At 42.5% G+C, this 19,926-nt stretch overlaps 1 protein-coding gene across 1 annotated transcript; it reads left to right on the top strand.

Moving 5' to 3' along the window:
- The first annotated feature begins 1,605 nt into the window (after window positions 1–1,605).
- On the top strand, window positions 1,606–19,691 carry LOC119180033 (uncharacterized). Its single transcript, XM_037431167.2, has 10 exons — window positions 1,606–1,741; window positions 3,469–3,554; window positions 6,059–6,097; window positions 6,728–6,760; window positions 7,457–7,556; window positions 9,204–9,316; window positions 10,317–10,364; window positions 10,968–11,003; window positions 12,156–12,294; window positions 19,595–19,691. The coding sequence occupies exons 1-10, from the start codon at window positions 1,675–1,677 to the stop codon at window positions 19,606–19,608; spliced, it is 675 nt and encodes a 224-aa protein (XP_037287064.2). The 5' UTR covers window positions 1,606–1,674; the 3' UTR covers window positions 19,609–19,691.
- Window positions 19,692–19,926: the final 235 nt, after the last annotated feature.

The following is a 19,926-nucleotide window of genomic DNA, read 5'->3' as shown; positions in this document are numbered from 1 at the left end:
CATCTGACGAACGAGCTCCGCTGAGCATGCCACTGTGCCATCACATGATTGCTGAGAGTGTGAGAAACAGAAGCCGCTCCTGGCACCATTCCAAGACATGAACGAACGGACGGACGGATGGACTTCAGCAGTATGAGTTATGAAACGTTTTCGCCATAAAATGTAGCAAGAAAGCGCGGATCCAAGTCCACGCGCACTGCCACGGCGTATAGCGGCATGCTTCACTTACAGTCGCATCTAACCAAAATTTAAATTTTCCGAATATATTCAAGCATTCAAGTGGGGTTTGCGGTAACTTGTATGTGAAGCGGGCACTTTTCACAAAACGATAGTGGCTATATTGGGTAGTAAGACAATGATATAGTGAAATTTAGAGCAACTTGGTCCTCGCTCCCACCCCGACGGCAAAAGAATCGCTGTGGATGTGTGAGAGTGAGGCGTAAGGCAAAAGATTGGTCTATACATATGGATCAGTGTAGTGTAGCATAGTACAGTATATGAATAAGATAATAAAGTGAAATAAGTGTGAGGAGGAATGATGTAAGTGACAGTGGTAGAGAAGAGAGAAGACGAGAGGAGGCCACTGTATTAGATATGTTTTCTTTTCCTGGCACAGAGGTTTCGAAGGCTGGACAATTGGAACGCCAAGACACGGCTGCCCGCGAACTCGAGTGTCACTGAAGAAGCGCATATTGCTAGAGCGACGCTCACAGGCTGCTTTCGTTTTGTGTACTTCCACTGTGGTACGCCGTTCCAAGTGCAGTTTGAGTTCACACAAGGTATCATCAAGTAGTCCTTTAACGAATGCATTTTGAATTAGTCGCTGACGGACAGGCTAATGATTGCTCCACATACTAAACCTTTTCAATAAGGGCAAGTGCACCAGAGCTTTTGGCATATACAGTGCTTGCCTCACTGGGTTTGCGAAATCCGCGTTTAGGAGGCAATTAGGATTCGGGAAGCAGCATTGTTGCTACGGGGCCCTGCACCGAAATATTCTGGGGTGGTGGCATAAATAAATATGCAACATAACATGTAGCGTAGGTAACACGAGTGGCTCATTTCCGGAAGTTATTGACTTTTAAGAAATTGAATTCCAAAAGCGCGTTTTAAGATATCTTAACCATGTCAACACTAAGTCATCTTTCTGGAGGCTGATTATCGCTGGATAAAACATGAAAGATGCTACAACAATTCAGCCCAAAAACACGTTTCGGAGAAGGCTGCTCTTGTATAAAAAATTATGAAAAGAAAGCAGACTAGAAAATTAAGATTTTACGCACACCGTAAGCAAGCTTAGCTTGTTCCTTATTCAACTACATTCTTTCGATGAAAGCACGTCTCCCGATTGTTTTATGTGTAGTTCCCGTATATCACAGTGAGTGCACGTGTTATCGTGACATTTAAAGTCACATTTTTCATCACACATGAAGAGCGCTTGTAAGGGCATAAGATAAGCCTCACTGACGCAAAGCGATGATAAGGATATCACAGAGCACATAACGTCTGGGACAGGAACGTGTTACTCCTAGGCTCTTTATAGATATTAAAGTATGACGTAATCTTGTGTCCTCTGTGATCCCTATAAAAATACCGTCTCAAGAATGGTCATTCAGACGCATTAAAGTCTCATCGAGGCTTTTCTGCCTTCAGCTGCACTTCTTCAGCCCAGCTATGAAGTACACGCAGGTATTTCTCCTGGTCTGTTTCCTGACTGCCCAATGTTGTATTCGGGCTAGTGGTATGTATACTTTGTTCTGCTTCAAATACAGTACCTTCCAAATTTTCATTCAGGTATACGTTACGCAAGTCAGTTTTCTGAACAATAACCGTAGCACAGTTAGGGTAAGTTACCTCATCTTTAGGTTCAATTATTTCACATCAATAATTACAATGTAATGAGTTTGCGTTTATGCTGTTTTGCCACTGGTGTTCAGTAAAATGTTTTATATTTTTCTGTTATTACTCTGTCAGCCACCCTCCACTATATGATACTTATTCAGTAATATGTTATCTACCCACTCATAATTGCAATGCACAACCATTCGAGGATGTCGTAAAGCTGAATAAGTAAATAAATAAACTTTTTTCTATAAGCATTGTTCCTTCAATTTATTCCACAATTGTTATTTTACCACCACCTCAATATACATAAATAATCATGCGTTATTCTGACACTTGTCTGTAAAAAGCACTTTGTGGCGTCTGAGAAAAGAGCTTTTTTTTTAGCATGGTCATTTTTATGTGAACCAAGGTGATTTCTTCTCACGGCAAACTTAAAACAATCATATCTTGCCATAGGGAGTCCGTTCTAAGAAATTTTTCTTTAAAACTAGGTTATTCCCAGGTCAGGCCTAAAGTTATTTATTACACACGATATCCTTTGGAATTGACACATATACTCACAGAGAATCGAATAACGTTTCGGGGAGTCACATCATAAACTAAACAGAGAATGGTTTGCCTAAACTTGACTCTTTCACTCTCAGGTGATTGCTCGTACGCTGATCAAATCTCGCGGTGTTAAAATTCAGTTACCATACAGAAAGGGCAACTTTATGTTGTCAATTTGTATAGAAGGGCGTTAGCCAAATTTACCCAGATATAACTCTTTAAAATAACTTGCAAAAATTGAGGAGGATGTGCTTCGAAGGAACACAAAAAATATTCTGGGAGGTCTAGCAAACAAACTCTAGTTACCTTTTTTATTGATTTCATTATTTACTTATAATTCCACAACATATTGATGAATTTACGTTAGCTGTTGCATTTTCGCTGACAACAAAGACAAACTTACAAACATTTCTGAAAGCCTTTTTTGTAATGCGTATCACTGTAACTGAACCATCTCTCAGTCATCGCCAAGATTCGTTCAGTACTTTCCTCCACAGAGTCACAAATGACAAGAGTGTTCTTAACTAGACAGTGGCTAAGCTGCCTGTACTAGCGTTACCTTTCCACCATGTCGCGCTGAAATAGCTGCAGCCACCATCACCAAATCATAGATGACTGCTTCCTCCAAAGGTACAAGAGGCTTGCCTCTATGCGAATTTCAGCTGCTAGGCATGCAACATTCACTGAAGTTGACGCATGACTTAGTCGTATTGCAGATATTTCGCTCCAGATGGGTGTGTTTTATTGTTGAAATATTCTCGGTATGCAGCCAATGAAGTAGATTCTAGTGAATTCAAAAGCATAATGCCCACTGTGTACAGTATTTTTAATTTTTATATGCTTCTAAGTACAATTCAAGGTGTTGTATTGATTAGCAGGATTATTAGCCTGCGAAACCCCTGGGAAAACATAAATGGTGCTAGGCGTAACAGTTTTGCATTTTTCAAGTATACTCAAAATTTTGCTGTGCATTAGCTGTAGTTATATTGACAATATCTGTTTGAATCATATATCTCGCTTCCATTTTTTTCATAGTATAGTATGCAATTTTGAGGAATGTTAATACCTTTGCAGGTGATGAGACTTCACAAAAAGATAGTGGCTATGACACGGAGAACTGCATTGAAATCACGCTCCCGAACATTTTGCAGCTCGGTGAGGTGAGGCTAAAACTTTTTTTGTAAGCGACACATGAGCAATATAGGCATCACGTCCTCATCATACATGTGTAATATTAGTTCGCCCATTTTGCAAACGTTTGATTATCAAGTATCCAATCTTGATAAAATATTAGCGAGTGACCTCACGATGAATTCACTGGTATTACAAGTAGCATGAAGATGTAAAACGAGCGTAACATAACAATAAATCATTAAACACGACGCAATATGTTCCACCACTAATAATTATGCAGCGTTTGTTAGGTGAATTGTTTCGCAATAGAGAGTATAATGTGATGCGCCAACCGAAAGATTCAGCATATGTCACTAGTATCTAGCTTGAATAACAAATTACTTTTATACAACCATCGTGTTCATAAATTTAGCCTTAGCACTCGTTTCATTTCAGACACGGCACAACGTAATTCTGAATGTAGGAATTTTTTTTAACTTGTCACAGATCTTTTATTCAGTACAATACAGTGCGAGTAAAAAGTTGATATAATACAGAAGAATGTCCCAAAGTAAAAACTGTCAGGGGGACCTCCTGTGAATTCATGTATATAATATAGAACAAAGATTGGCAACTAAGGAAAAAACAGCAAGCGAATAAAACAAAACGAACGTAAACAAAATTTTTATTGAAACTTATGGTAGTTCAAAATATTTACATGTGAGTGATAAAACAGGAGATAACTAATTGGATTAAATGACTATAACATAACATATATATCACTAACTTATACAGTGTCACTTCAGAACCTATACACGTACACATAGATGCATATAACCGTATTTAAACACACACACACACACACACACACAAACACACACATATATATATATATATATATATATATATATATATATATATATATATATATATATATATTCAGGTGTCGCATTTTGTTAGTAAGAACTGTTTTAGATGCCACCGGAAACAATGTAATAGGGGCTTGATTTAATAATTGATGGTAGTGAGTTCCAGAAAGAAATTGCAGAAAACAATGCTGTCATTTTGCCGTAGTTAGTGCTTACTTTTGGAAGCAGAAGGTTACTATTTTCAGAAAACCGTGTGTTATTGGTATTGTGGAGATGTGTGAGGGGAAGTATGTCAGTGTGAATGTCAAAGACTCTACTTCTCGATAATAAAATTTCAAGTTTGAGTTGAAAGGTGGAAATGAACGGTAGAATTTCGAGAATGCTAAAGAGGGGTGCTGCTGATGCTGTGTAGAAACTATGTGTGATAATTCGGACTGCTCTTTTCTGAAGGTGAATGAAAGATGTTTGGTGTGTGGCGTAGGTATTGGCCCAGGATAAAATGCAGTAGGTTAGGTGACTGTTAATGAAAGCATAGTAAAGTGATTTTAAAATGTGTTGCTGAAAACAATGCCTTGTGCGAATGAGTATGCGGATGCCAAAAGCAGTTTTCTTGAGGACAGAATTCACGTGAATGTTATATTTGTGTAGAGGGTCTAATGTGACACCTAGAAAAGTACTGAACTTTGATGGGGTGGTGACGCAGTTATCAATGTCTCTTTTGGGTGAAATTGTAACGCTTTTTTGGGACGAGTGAAATAACATAAAAGTTGTTTTAACAGGGTTGATTTTCATTAGGTTATTTTGCACCATGAAACAAGTTTCGCGACATCAGTGTTTAATTTTGCTGTTAGATTGTGAAGATCTTTGTCACTAGAAAATATCGTGGTATCGTCAGCATAAAAGATGCAGTCAGATGAGTTAAGTGATGATGGTAAGTCGTTAATGTAGATAAAAAACGTAAGAGGTCCCAGAATTGAGCCTTGAGAAACTCCCTGGGTAGTTATTATTGGTGAGAATAAAACTTCGCCATAATTGACAAGCTGGGTTCTGTTAGCGAGGTAGTTTTGTAAAAGGGCTAAAGTAGGCCCAGAGATTCCCAAGGAATTAGGGTTAGTATACAAAATAGCGTGGTTTATAGTGTCGAAGGCTTTAGTTAAATCTCTAAATAACGCCCCTGCCCAGAGCCCCTTATCGATTGACTGTTTTATGCTATCTGTTAGTTTATTTAGTGCTAATACGGTAGAAAACTTAGCATGAAAACCAAGCTGCTTATGTGACAAAAGGTTAAATGTTGTACATAAGCGTTCAATTAAATTGAATGCTTATGTAGGAATTGAACGCTTATAACGCTGAATGTAGGAATTGAGCGCTTATAAGGTACTCTATCAAGCAAGTAAGATCTCAGAATAATTTTTTCTTTTTCTGCCACCGTTGATATATTTTTCATTACCGTTCCCTTGCAAAAGCTACCCATTCGCGGTGGCTGCTTTCCGAATGTAGGAAATGCACAACCAGGAAAATATAACGTGCGAAAGATTTTTCACTGCATCACCTGTAGTTAGGTTCTTCTGAACACATAAATTACCTCCCCGTGTTATCTGATACGAAACTAGAGTATAACTGAGCACATTTTCATTCCCTGCATTTTACGTTTTTCAATCCACTTTTACATTTTATTACAGTGCCTTGGAGATAACCTACACGTCTGCAAGGGAGAAAAGGTAGATACTCATAAAATACTACTATATTGTTTACAATTGCCGTTGTGAAATCTGAAAAAATAACATATGAATTTTAGCAGAAACTATAATAACTATGTGAACCTAGTGGTACGCTTGTCACGAAGAAGCAAATTGTTCTTTAGCGTATGTAAGCAGACACCAAGTGGCTCTTGTGAGTTAGTTCAAGAAACAGTTGCGAATGAAGACGACAAAAGAATTAATCAACATGAGTTTGCACAGTAGCCTAAATCACATTTGACTTGTTCTTAACAGGCTCTGGAAGTATTCGCATGCGCGACAGTCTTCGGTCTTCTAATAACCAGAAATTTTAATAGTAGATTGCATGTCATTTAAGCTAAATGTTCAAGAGTATATGGAGGCTTGAACGAATGAAAAGCTATTTGAACATGAGGTGTCATATAAGCCAATGATTTAACAATTGGCTTTGTTTTTTCTTCAATGAAGTAAGAATTCTTGTCTTCGAGAATCAAACAGCACTTGTCGCAATGCTGCATGTAGTGCCCCACCACCGCACAGGAATTTCTAACAACCACATAAAGATATAGCAAACTTATTTTTATTTGGGATTTTTATTGGGTCAGTTTCTAAAGCGAAAACAATGCTTTACAGACTCTCACTGAGGGCGTCTTGTCTCTGGCAAACGTAAGTCTCACTTTTTGTTTTTGCTCATATTGTAAGTCTGAAATGTGTGGCGCAAAATGTCTGCAGATGATAAACAGTTCATAATACTACAACCTGGAGAGAAGTAGACCTTATAGGCTGACTAACCTATTTAATTCGTAGGTACAGTAGCGGCGATCACTATCTTTTAATATTTCAGGGCTTTCTGCAACGTGGAACCTGCTACTTCCCGAAAACGGGTGTCAAGCGTAGTTCGATTACCTTCAATAAAAAAGATACTTGGCTGATGAAGGCATTTCTTTCAAAGCCCTACTTTACGTTACCTAAATATAGTATGCTCGTAAAGGTTAGAAAAGTAAACAAAAGCCCCTTTTGAAAACGTTTTAAATAAACGGTTTTGTCATAAAGGATTCGCAATCGCGCAAACTCTCTTTGGTGTATTCTGTGTAATCAATTGCTAGTATAAAGTGCCAGTACTGGGTAGGTGTGCTTTCAAACAGATGAAAACACAGAAAGATCAGAACCTCCACGCCTGTGACAAGTGATTAACGTAGTTTACGATGCCGGTGTCTTAGAATATTCTATCTATGGTTGGCTTTATGTGTGAGTGCGATTATACAGTCTTTGAAAATAATGCCTAAGCACTTAAATATAGGCAATAAATGATTATTCAGAGGAAATCACAATGAAGAGGCCATAAAGTGATTTTTTTTCCAGTGCACGGTCAGTGGCGTAGTGAAGAACCTGAGTCCCGTGAGAGCCATACTCACCATCAGAGATCTGCTAGTTGCCCTCCTCGGAAAACTTATACCACCACGTGAGTTGAACAAATGTGACATATATTTTTGAAAATTTGTCCCCAAAGTAGTATTAAAACTACAGACACGAAAAAGTTGGGGCAAGCCAGACAGAATCGGTAGGCAGTTTTGGAGAACTCTACACGCGTATTATTTTCGATAGCCGGTTGCTTGTTAGAGGAAATTGAGTGTTAAGTATTTCAACTTCCACCATAGATAATAATAATGTTCAAGAGTAACTGTCAATTTCAAAGAGATTTCTTTCTTAGTCCAAGCGAGAGGTCATACCCTTGATTCTTTTACAAGCATATTTGGTCGATCTCTCACTTCTGGTTGTAAAAGTTTCCATAAAAAATTTTCAGAAAATTACAATCACTTTTTTTCTTCAAGTTAGTGGTTATATCTTTATATACGACATCAAAGCGTGATTTAAACAGTACAGGGACAATTTATTCTCATGATAATTGCGAAAATATTACCTTAAAATCATAGGGACATTGTGAAGAGGTGGGTTGCTGCGACAATTGTTAAGGAAATACCAACTAGTCATTATTTTCTACGTAGTCTCTGATATGTGCTTGAAGAGCGCGTGGAACACAAAGTGACACCTTGTCTAAGAATTAGGACCACTTTGATCATAGTGATATGTGGCGTTTAACGTCTCAAAGCCATCACACGATAACGAGATACGCTGTAGTGGGAGACTGGAAATTCAGAGCACCTGGGAATCTTTAACGTGCACCTAAATCTGACCACAAGGGCCTACAGCGATTTCGCCTCCATCAATAATGTAGCCGCTGAAGCCGTGATTTGATCCCATGAACTGTGGGTTAGCAACCGAGTACTTTAGCCACTAGACCACTATGGCGGGCAGGACAGCTTTGACAATATTTACTTTGGCCACGCTGGTTGGGTAAATGCCCTTGAAACTTCTCATTTTTCATCGTCCTTTGATTCGGTCAGAGCAAAATGTACTTGATGGCATATCCTAAAACAAGCGGGCATTGGAAAGAAAGTAGCCGAGTTGAGAGAAGAGCACTGACTACCAACATTGGGATGAAGTCGGTGCTACTTTCGCATCGGCAGTCGCCTAGCCAGGAGGCAGAGGGCGCTAACCGCACCCTTAGCTACGTGAATACCCCTAGCTTATTCATACAATAAATGTCATTTATATACCAACTGCTGAATTTCATTGATACAGCAACTGCTTGATAATTTGTTCATTTCTTGTGTAATTCGACTCTAATTATTCTGATGAATTGCCTGGTTACATTTACTCCTATGAATTTTGTGGAATCTGTGCCCATGCATTAACACGCACAAGCCGTCCAGTGTTCATCTAAACTTTTTTTTACCTTTTGTTCTCTTTTCGTGCACATGATATTTTGTTACGTTGTTCATTTCACGTTGGCCAAAAGCGTAAACGTATACCGGAAGTTTGGAGTAAATAAACAAATAGTGAAGAGGATAATTTTGAGAGTGGTCAAAAAATCATGACTTGGTGCTAACTCGAGTCGAAGCTTCTCTATTTGGCGGTCTTACCGGGTGTTAGCAATGTCATAAACTTGTAGTCTTAGCAAGTGTGAGCAGTCTCTGTCGGCACTTCTGCTAGTTCGAATGTCTCCACTTTCACTCTCAAGACGAATAAATAATGTCTATATTTCCAGTTGGCACCTTTCTGAACTCAATTGAATTCTTCGGTCTACTTTCAAGCAACAACATTGAGGACAATGTCTGTCACGGAGAAGTAAAAATTACAGTTCCCAATAGCCTCGGTAAAGTAAGTATCATTTATTAAACCTAATTTACATTACTATTGCAATACTTTTGCAAATCTGTAGTACTAGTGCAATACTATTGCAATAATTTTGCAAATCTATTGCAATACTGTGCAACAGATTTCTTATATATTGTAAGGCTGCAAGGCAGTTAAGAAAATTGTAGTCCAGTGGGGGTGAACTAGCTAAGGACGTGGAAGAGAGCGATACTGACTAGCTCCAATCTCTTGGACTCGATCGGGCGATTCAGTAAGTTCTCGAAGCTGTATGATCTCGAGTGTTTTTCTTAGGCACAGTGATGTAAAATCTCTCGTTATGAATGTACACAATGAAGTTGTCCCAACCATCAAGCGATGAGTTATTGCACAGAAACAAAATTTCTCGACCTTTCAAAATAAATATGTTTGGTTTAAAAATTGAATAATTGTGGTTTAGTGCCAAGAATAATATATAGATTTCTTACTAGCAAAGTCAACCTGTATTCTCAACAACATTTTTCACATAACGCTCTCGGCTTAACCACCACGTTTCACCAATGTTCTCAAACAAAAATTCTCTACCAGCTTCGACTAATTGGGTACAATTTGAGCATGTGGATCAGCTGGATTTCACGCGTAGCAAACTTGAAATGTAATTTACGGAATGAAAATGCCATTTTCGCCGCCAAGGGAGCGAAGAAGCAGACATTAACTAAATTTTCAATAGAAAACTGTCGCGTAATAAGAAAAAGACACCCTCTAAGTCAGCTCCAACGAAAGCTCAGTAAAATAGGAGTGATATACATCAGGCAATGGTCTATGACTTGCGAGCACGCAATAAAATCGATGCTTTGATGAAAACTCAAGCAATTCAAGTTTACTAATCATTATATAACGTTCGCCGCCATAGACGCGTTAAGAGCTACGAGTACTATAGAACACTTCTGCTTTTCAATTCTGCTTAAGCGCAAAGAAATGCTGCGGGCAAGTTTTATCAGTTGTTACATGTTCCTGCTTTTTACAGTGCGTCGACGATACACTCAAGCTATGTAAAGAAGGAGAGACGATTGACGTGAGTATTCCTATATGGGGCTCCATACTACTTCGTATATTGACCACACAATTGTTGTAGAATATAAACTAATTAAGGGGTTTGTGACGGGGCTTTAGTATTTTCAAGTGATGGAATTGTGGTTCTTCGTAGTGTGATTTTCGGTTAATCCTGTATTTGAAAAGACGTAGTATATTAAGTTGTGCTTAAGCGATACCAAATGAACTGACTATTTTACATTGTAAGATGCCCCTATACGCAAGTGCTTGTTTGGCATTCGAGGTAGTCTAATCACATTGCACCTAAATTCAAGAAGAAATAAGAAAATAGCGAAGATTGGGGCTGAATACACAGTGTTGCAGGCCAAAAAGAAGTATGCAAAAATAAAGGGACTCCTGGTACGGCAAAGCATGAAATAAAGCAATAAGACAGTAGTAAATTGGTGTAAATTTTGATAAGACAGTTGCCAATTGGAGAAAACGGACTCCCTTATTTTTACCCTTTGTTTTTGTTCACTGCACTGTCTATAAGTAGAATTTACACAATGATTTGAAATAAAGAGATTACGAAGTATCTTCGTTGACTGGAATAACCTTCCCGCTATGATAATTTTCCTACTTTCAGATTTCTCTTGTAGAATCCCTTGGTAAAACTGTCGGGGTAAGTCGGAATGCTTAGTTATATACCGTCTTTTTGTTTTGGTCTCATTTGAGTTATTAGAGTGCCAGTCGCCATAAGGTAAATGATGCTGAGTTTTACCAGTTACGACAATAGACTACGTATTTATGGGAATAAAGACGTTTGTGCGCTTTATTGAATGAGATAAGTTTCAAAAGCTGCAGAGCATGTTAGATGGTCAAGGTTGTTTGGAAATGTGAAAAGTAGTGCAGAAGACAGTCGAACAAATGAAGGCGCATGGTTCAGCTGAAACGCTAACGTAATGTAAAAGAACTAGCACTATATTATCTTGAATTCTGGCTGCTCCACTGATCTGTTTAATCATCGACAACAAAAGTATGCTGAGACTGGTGTACTGATCAGGCTCATGCCAAGTTTTTGTTTACACAACCGGTATTCTGTTTTTTTCGAGGCCGCTCGTTAGTTTGTCATGAATTCTGCCAACGAAACATGACATAAGATTATATAATAATAGGGAGTTTTCAAATGGGGGCTGAAATTACTTGGAGCCCCACTAAATAGCGTCTAGGATACTGCGCTTGCGAAAAGCCCAAACCAGGTATGGGTTTTGGGTTGGGGACGCTGGTCACGAGTTTGGCGGGAGCCCCAATGCCTGTCCCAGAAGCTTTGACACGCACAAACGTAACGGCACCCACTGAAGTGACGGCTCTCGTCCAGTATTAGAATGATTAAGGATTGGTTTACTGTCCAAAGAAAGCATTGCAGACCCCATTCAAAAACTCTTGGTTCCTGCTAGACCTAAAGCATGCATACCCAACGGGCTTAGGGGCCCCAAACTTTTGGGGCCACTTTCCGAAAACTTTCTGAAAAGAAATATTGAACTTCGTAAGGAGAAAAACAACTCAAGATGTAGCAGTGGTGAGATGCCTAAAACAAAAAAAGCAAGGCTTTTAAATTGGGGACACGTACTCGCGACACCTATTTAAGTCATTTATTGGGTCTGAATTACCTGAATGTCGCCTCTCAGAATTGGCAGACGCTTAACTTTAAAGAAGTGAAAGATTCCTTTATATACCTGAGTAAAATACTCTTGCATTCCAAGTGATTCTTATATCACAAAAAAGTAACGAATTTTCTTTTTTATTTTTTCTCGTGATATATTTTGCTAACCAGTGCCTCGTCAAAGACCTGCTCACCAACGCGCCACAGGATACAGTTAGCGGTCTTCTGTGTGACGTCGCAAGACTTTTGTCATCCGTTCTGGGACAAGTTCCCGGCGGTGGCCTTCTGAGCAAATCGGTAGAGAACATCTGTAAGTATTGCGTGGGCTGATGCCGTTTCTGCAGGAGTTGAACGTGCGCGCATGAAAAAGTTGAAACTCATAGAAAAAAACTTCATGCGAAATACGTGAAAAACCCTATAGGTCTATAGGGTGACAGTTGTAAATATAGCGATCTAAAATTGGGCCACGTTTCGCTTAGGGGCAAGAAATGCAGTACCGCGCATCACACTTGAATTTGTTAGTACGAAGAATCGTTGCTATTGCTTAATTACTTTTTCCGATTCTCCGTGATGTGAACCTGACTACCTTGGAGGCTAATATTCATGGATGGATTGGAAGGAATGATATGGCTGTACCTTCATAAAAGTTACTGCAGGCGCCACCTGCTGGAACAGAATTCGGTACTTTGTGAATAGCGGAAACCGGGTTTTCGTTCATGAACTGTCTAGTCTGTTTTTACACTTTGAGCGATTATTTAAACTTTGCGTCTTGATTGCCATCTGACGGGAGAATATCCTGCCACGAGTGGTGCAGACTACGCTTGGCGTGACATAGTGCTTAAAGATAGAGGGAGACGTAATTAGGAGCAATATATGCAGCGTTTTCATTTGAAACGTTGTCGCTGTATGAATGGGTATGAAAGAAACGAGAAAAAACATTTATTCGATGTTCTGCGCAAGAAAATCCGTGAATGGTGTTCTGGAGGCACTGCGTTGCCTCGAGCGTGCAGCGGGGGCGAACGAGCGCATCAAGTCACGTCACACGCCAGACACAAGCGCCGTATGGCAGGAAGGAGAATAGAGGGAAAAGAAAGGCAAGGAGGTTAACCAGCCTAACGGCAGCAGGTTTGCTACCCTGCGCATGGGAGAGGGATGGGGGAGATGAAAGAGAGCAGAGAGGGAAGATAGAAACAGCACATTCGGCAGCACATGCGCGCACACTCAGTCATAGTCCAGTCTTGTCTTTCGCGGTGTGTGACATTGCTGTTACAGTCGCTTGTTCAAGTCGGTGTCGCGTAGGAATTTCAACAGAGCTTTCGTCGCCTTCTGTTGCAGTGTCTTCTCTCGGGCACTTGACAGAATAGTGTCCACAGACATTTGGCTGTTGTCGATGCGCGCAAAAGCAGACGCCAGTGACTGTCTCTGGATTTCATACAATGGACAGTCACACAGGATGTGGTGTAGCGTCTCTTTGCAATGACAGGCATCGCAGAGAGCGTTGTCGGCCATTCCTATGACAAAGGAGTAAGATTTTGTAAATGCCACTCCTAGCCATAAGCGATGAAGTAGGGTGGCTTCTCTTCGGTCGAGTCCAGTGGGCATGCGGAAAGCCATCAAAGAGAACAGGTGGTGTTGACGATTCGTATCGATGCTTGGTGGGCACCATAGTGAAAACGTGATTTCACGCGCAAGTCGTCGAAGATTACTGGCAGCATCAGTCCTCGAAAGTGGTGTGGCTTCTTCTCGTGTTCCTTCAAGGGCTGCCCGCGCGGCAGTATCGGCATGTTCGTTCCCTATGATGCCGCAATGACTTGGCAGCCAGTGAAGCGTCACATGATGCCCTTTCTCAAGTAAAGTGTGGAAAAGGCATCGAATTTCGAAAACAAGCTGTTCGTACGGGCCGCGACGCAGTGCTGAGAGCACAGATTGTAGGGCAGCCCTTGAGTCGCTGAAAATCGACCATTGTGGCGGTGGTTCCCGATTGACCACACAAAGTGCAGCGCGCAAAGCAGCTAGTTCCGCTGCTGTAGATGCCGTGGAGTGGTCAGTCCTAAAGCTGATGGTAACACCTCTTGCTGGGATAACTACTGCCCCTGACGAACACTGGTGGTTCGTGGAACCATTGGTGTATACATGTATGCTGTCTGAATATTTCTCGTGCAAAAGAAGAAGAGACAGTTGTTTCAGCACGGGCGACGAAAATTCAGATTTCCTCCGGATTCCTGGTACACTAAGATGCACTGTGGGTCGAATAAGACACCAAGGTGGTATGGATGGTTTAGATGCATGAGTGAAGCCCGGGTGAAGTTTATCGTTGTATTTCACGATAATTTTGGCGAACGATGCTTGGCGCCTCTCTGAAGGCAACAGTGTAAGGTGATGGCCGGGGGCACGTGCGAAGTGTCGGATGTGCGTTCTCAGGACTTCTACAACAATGTGAGTTTGTATCAGATAGTCACCAGCAATTGCAATTGTTGCATCTGTTGACGTACATCTGGGCAGACCGAGGCACACTCTCAGCGCTTGGGCTTGTACTGCCTGTAAAACATGAACATTGGTCTTGCAGGTATTGCTAAGCACGGGCAAGCTATATCTGAGGAAACCGAAAAACAGGGCCCTGTAGAGCTCCATCATTGCGTCTACTGACATCCCCCACGTCTTTCCTGCCAGGAACTTGAACAGTTGAGAAATAGCGGTCAGGCGCTTCTTCATATAGGTCACATGCGGATTCCAACAGAGGTCCCTATCAATAATGATGCCCAGAAACCGGTGGGTTTTGGCGTAAGAAATCGGTCACCCGCAGATTGAGATGACATAAGGGGTCATTGCTTTGCGAGTGACAGCCACCAGCGCGCATTTTTCTGGTGATATGCTGAGACCTTGTTTGAACAAGTAGTTGGCAATCATAGTTGCTGCTTTTTGAAGCCGGGAACGTATCTGAGGACGTGTGACTGCCGATGTCCAGACACATATGTCGTCTGCGTATATTGAGATTTTAATGGTGCTTGGCAAGTATTCAGCAAGGCCAATCAGTGCAAGATTGAATAGCGTCGGGCTAAGAACTCCGCCTTGAGGAACACCCCTGGAAGTATAGCGTCGCGTAGTTGGGCCATCTTCTGTTAACACAAGGAATGATCTTGTAGCCAGGTAACTCGAAATCCACCGAAAGACTCGACCACCAAGGCCAACCACCGCAAGAGCACCCAAAATGGCTTCATGTAGTACATTATCATAAGCGCCTTTCACATCTAGAAACAAAGCTGCAGATAGTCGCTTACGGGGTCTTTCGTGCTGAATGTACGAAACTAGATCAACGACATTTGCAATAGAAGAGCGGTCGCCTCGGAAACCAGCCATTGAATTCGGATAAATCTTGTAGTATTCAAGATACCACTCCAGGCGGCCTAGTATCATCCGTTCCATTATCTTCCCTACGCAGCTGGCCAGTGCTATTGGGCGGTATGAGGTTAGTTCGAGTGGGGATTTGCCCTGCTTCAAGATGGGTAACAAGCGGCTTACTTTCCAGTCATCAGGTTCATTGCCATCCTGCCACGAGATGTTGTAGAGGCTCAACAGTTCTCTCCTTGCACCTTCCCCAAGGTTGCGCAAGGCTCGGTACGGAATACCATCTGGTCCCGGAGAAGTTGAACGCCTGCAGAGAGCTAGTGCCGCCTCGAGCTCCTCCATTGTAAAAAGGAGGTCCATGTGGTAGTCACGGGAACGGGGGACGTCACCTCTCACTGGAGGATTTGGACGAGTGGCTTGATTGGCGATCTGCGCACAGAAATCTTCTGCGACATCGATGTCTTGCCTCCTTTGAAATAGCGCAAGCGCTTTGAATGGAAAGCGCTGTTCCGTAGGGTGACGCAGACCTTGCACCGTTTTCCAAATGTGTGAGAGTGGCTTGCGAGGGTCTAGTGACTGGCAAAACGTTGTCCATCGTTCCGACGCTAATCTATCCATGCGACGCCGAATCTTCTTTTGCATCCTCCTGGCCGCCCTAAGCTCGTGAATTGATTTTGTACGCCGATACCGACACTCCGCCCGGCGTCGCAGTGCTCGGAGTCGCTCCAACTTTATATCAAAGTCGTTTCGTGTGGAAGATATCGTCACCGTGCGAGTGGCGTTTTGCATTGTGCTCTTAATTGTTTCCTCTAACCCAGATTGTAGGCCATCGCTGCAAGCATCTTCCATGTCAGATTTGAAGTTGGTCCATTGGACTGCTCGAATGGTCGTCCGTGGACCATAACTAGACAAGCCTTTGATGTTAAGGTAGATTGGAATGTGATCCCTTCCTCGTGTCTCAACATCTGGAAACCACTTGACGTATCTCGCGAGGGAGTTGGAGACAAAAGCAAGGTCGAGACAGCTGCCGTATGTCACCCCTTGAAGAAAAGTGGGGCTGCCTTCGTTCAGGAGGGTAAGGCCATAGTTGTAGGCGATGTTTGCTAACCTGCGTCCTCTTGCATTTGTCCGCGTACTTCCCCATGCGTGATTGTGCGCATTGAAATCACCTATGAGGACCCATGGGGCAGGACACACTCTCAAATTATCCGCTAATCTCCTGGAATCGAGATTGCTTGACGGCGATATATAAACGCCTATGAGAGTAAACATGAGTTGGTTCTTTTTCACAGTGATGCAGACATATTGATTGTCATCGTGAGGTGCAATTGGTTGCACAACATACGTCAGTTCACGACGAAAAAAGACGATGATTTTGCTGCACGCACCGTTCGTTGAAGACATGACAGCTTCGTACCCCGATAGTCTTATTGGTTTCGACAAATGGGGTTCAAAAATGACGATGATTGGAAACACGTTGGTAAACACAAACTGACGAAAATCTGAAAGGCGTGATTTTAGTCCTCTGGCGTTCTATTGGATGACGGATGCAGCCTTGACTTCTTTAAGAAATGTTGAGGTATGAGTAGCCATCTTCCTAGTTGAGAGATTCAAGCACTGGGCTTAGGGCGTCCAATAGCCCAAGTGCGCTTCGAGCAGATGGTGTCTTCATGTCGACTAATATCGCTCGGATGGCTTCTATAAGAGAACGCAGCACCGAGATCACTTGACGATCAGTTTTAGGCAAATCTTCCATGATTGGAGACGGCTCTTGTGTGGCCACAACCTGCAGAGGTTCCTTGGCAGAAGAGCGCGTCGGGAGCGTGGGCCATTCCTCCAGAGAAGGAGGCTTCTCCGTTTCTTTCGTAGAGGTGGTGGGCCCTTTCGCGGCGCTACTGGATAGAACCGCTAAAAAGTGGGAAGGAGCGTCTCGGGAATGTGCCTTCTTTGAAGACTTTCGATGATGCCGACGTCGACGCCGACGCCGGACTACTTCCTGCCTCCCTGTGTGTTGAGTTGTCTCGGGCCATTTGTCTTAGAACTGCGCGCTCCTTTTGGATTCGAGGACAGTCTTTCGACGAGGCAGCATGAGGACCACTGCAGTTGGCGCACTTCAGAGTAGTCGCCCGACAGGCGTCTTCAGCATGAGATTCAGCGAAGTGGGGACACAGTCGTAAGTTGGGGCATACGCCCTTGACGTGTCCTAGCCTGAAGCACTGATGACATTGAAGTGGTTTTTGGATGAATGGTCGAACCGGATGTCGAAAATGTCCAACTTTAACGTGGGACGGTATGCAATCTCCCTTGAAAAACACTTTTACGCAGCGCGTATTTTCAAGGCGCCGCACTTGCGTAATGACAGTTCCCTCGTTTGCAGGCTTGATGAGGGTAGACAAGTCAGCATTAGGAATGGCAGTGTCGATGTCATAAATTACACCGGAAATTGATGTGTCATCCATCGGGATAAAGGGGCGCATTTTAATGCCACCTAGCTCAGTCATTTGCTGCAGCTGTCCTAGCGCACTCACATCGTGTACGTCTATGGCGAGAATGTCCTTCCTTGGGTTTACTCGTACGTCCTTAATTTGATGTGGCACCGCACATTCGAGAGCAACCGAAAGGGCTTGCCTGTTCAGGAGCCGTAGGTTGCTTGATGGATCTTCGGGATGAAGATGATGACGTGCGGCCAGCGCGCAGGCCTTGAATGCACAGTCGCTCTGCTTGCAGGAGCTGATGCTGCTGTATTCGCCGTCCTTCTCTTTGCCCTCTTACCCCGGACAGGTATAAAGCTGCCATCGGATGTGTCGTCTTCCGACATAGAATAGAGATCGGTGTCCTCAGTGTCACTGGGAGAGCCAGCTCGCTTCCTTGCGGTTGACGGGGGTGAGGACCTGTGACCAGGCGGGCCTCTGGCATGCTCCATGTCCATCACCGCAAGACGGAGAAGCGAGGCACCTCAAAAGACCGATGATTTCACTAACCTGCCGTATGGCAGGTTTTTTTTAGAAAACAAAGTGCGTGGTTCTGAGACGGGTGTGTGCGCCCGTCTCAGAGGTGATAAGGTGTAGAACGCAAGGCGACGGGTAGGTGCCACCACCGTCTCGCTTTAGCAAAGCGTTGGAAACATTCGCCTGTTCGTGCAAACGTTGCATGGTCAGCACAGCGTGATAAGCGCTACGGTCCTTAAAATTACCTATGTATGTTTTTTCTAGTCAAAGACGCACATGCCGAATATATACCGCTGTATAAATGGGTATGAAAGAAACGAGAAAAAAATGCATTAGGTCAGGAAATACCAGCAGTCTTCATAATGAGCGTACTATATATTACACCCACTGAAGACTGGCAGCAGCCGATCATTCGTACATATTAGAATCGTTTTAGACCCAATTCCCAGGAACGCCAAGGCTTTGCACACTGGACCTGCCTAGGGCCAAGGCAAATTACTGGGGATCCATAAAGGTCACATCCATCGCTTTCGCTTTTGTATCTGAAGGGAGGGAAGCCTGACGAGAGGGAGATAATTTGCAGTGCTAGGTGGGCCAGAAGGTGGTCTGGTGTAGCGAGTTGAGCCTGGTAGAAAAGAGGTGAAAACGTGTTGAGGGTGAAGCTTGGTGGAGGATAACATATAGCGGGATTCGTGAATGGGTGGCGTGGAGAGGAGGAACGGTTAGTAATCATTGCGGGAAAGTTTAGGGTCCTTCCTACGTTCGCCTCGCACTCCTTCCGGAGTGTTTGGCAACGGTCGAGGTAAATGTGATGCCACGAGGCCATCTTCTCCAGCAGGTTTTTGTGACGGCGAATCAGTTCAAGATTCACGTATTTTTTCCTTCCTTCCTCTTTCTTTTATAACTACCAATATTAATAACAATAATCACACCAGCATTGTTTTAGAATAAAGTATGCGTTCGAGCTTGTTTGTATGGCTACATCCTCAGAAGCGCTCTTTCCTTTGTTTTTCTTATGTCTTCTCGTTATTTGCTCTGTTTAGCAAAGAACAACGGTATTAATATCATTATTTTACTATTAGTAATATTAATGCAGCAAAAGTATCTGGTGACTTATGTTGGAGAACCCTGGCTTGATTTTAGGACCCGTAGAAAGACGCGCTTTTCTTTTCTCCGTTCAACCATTCATCATCGCGATGATAATGTATGTGACAAGAGTGTGCCTTTTTTTTCTGATATCCTCCAACTTCGCGTTCAATACGGCTGACAACATCAGACAGTGTCTAGATTTTAACCGTGTTTCCCCTTCCGTTTCAGGCAAGTCTAATTAACTACTGCAAGCCCCGATGTCAAGGTGGCCCGCTTCAACGTGTTATACGAAGTTGTTTGCCAATAAAAATTACCAACAAACCTATTGCTCGGTTTACGGTCACATTAATAACACACTTCTTCCGCGACTGCAACAAAAAGTGTAAGCTTACAATTTGCTTTAAGGAAGATTATTTACAAGCAATCGGATATTATTCAAATAGCATTTTATACCAGCAGATGTGGCGCCGTGAATGGAGCCTATATAAGTGGGTAACAAAGTAATATTGAAGTGCTCTCTTAAGAGAACATCATGCAGTCGAGAACAGCCAAATCAATTA

Source organism: Rhipicephalus microplus, chromosome 7 (genome assembly GCF_043290135.1).
Source record: "Rhipicephalus microplus isolate Deutch F79 chromosome 7, USDA_Rmic, whole genome shotgun sequence".
Taxonomy (NCBI): Eukaryota; Metazoa; Arthropoda; class Arachnida; order Ixodida; family Ixodidae; genus Rhipicephalus; species Rhipicephalus microplus.
This window is presented reverse-complemented; position numbering and strand designations above follow the sequence as displayed.

Coding starts and splice junctions, on each gene's coding strand:
- LOC119180033 (XM_037431167.2), top strand. CDS start 1,675: ATGAAGTACACGCAGGTATTTCTCCTGGTCTGTTTCCTGACTGCCCAA. Junction 7,557..9,203: donor CGGAAAACTTATACCACCAC/GTGAGTTGAACA, acceptor CTATATTTCCAG/TTGGCACCTTTCTGAACTCA. Junction 10,365..10,967: donor AAGAAGGAGAGACGATTGAC/GTGAGTATTCCT, acceptor TCCTACTTTCAG/ATTTCTCTTGTAGAATCCCT.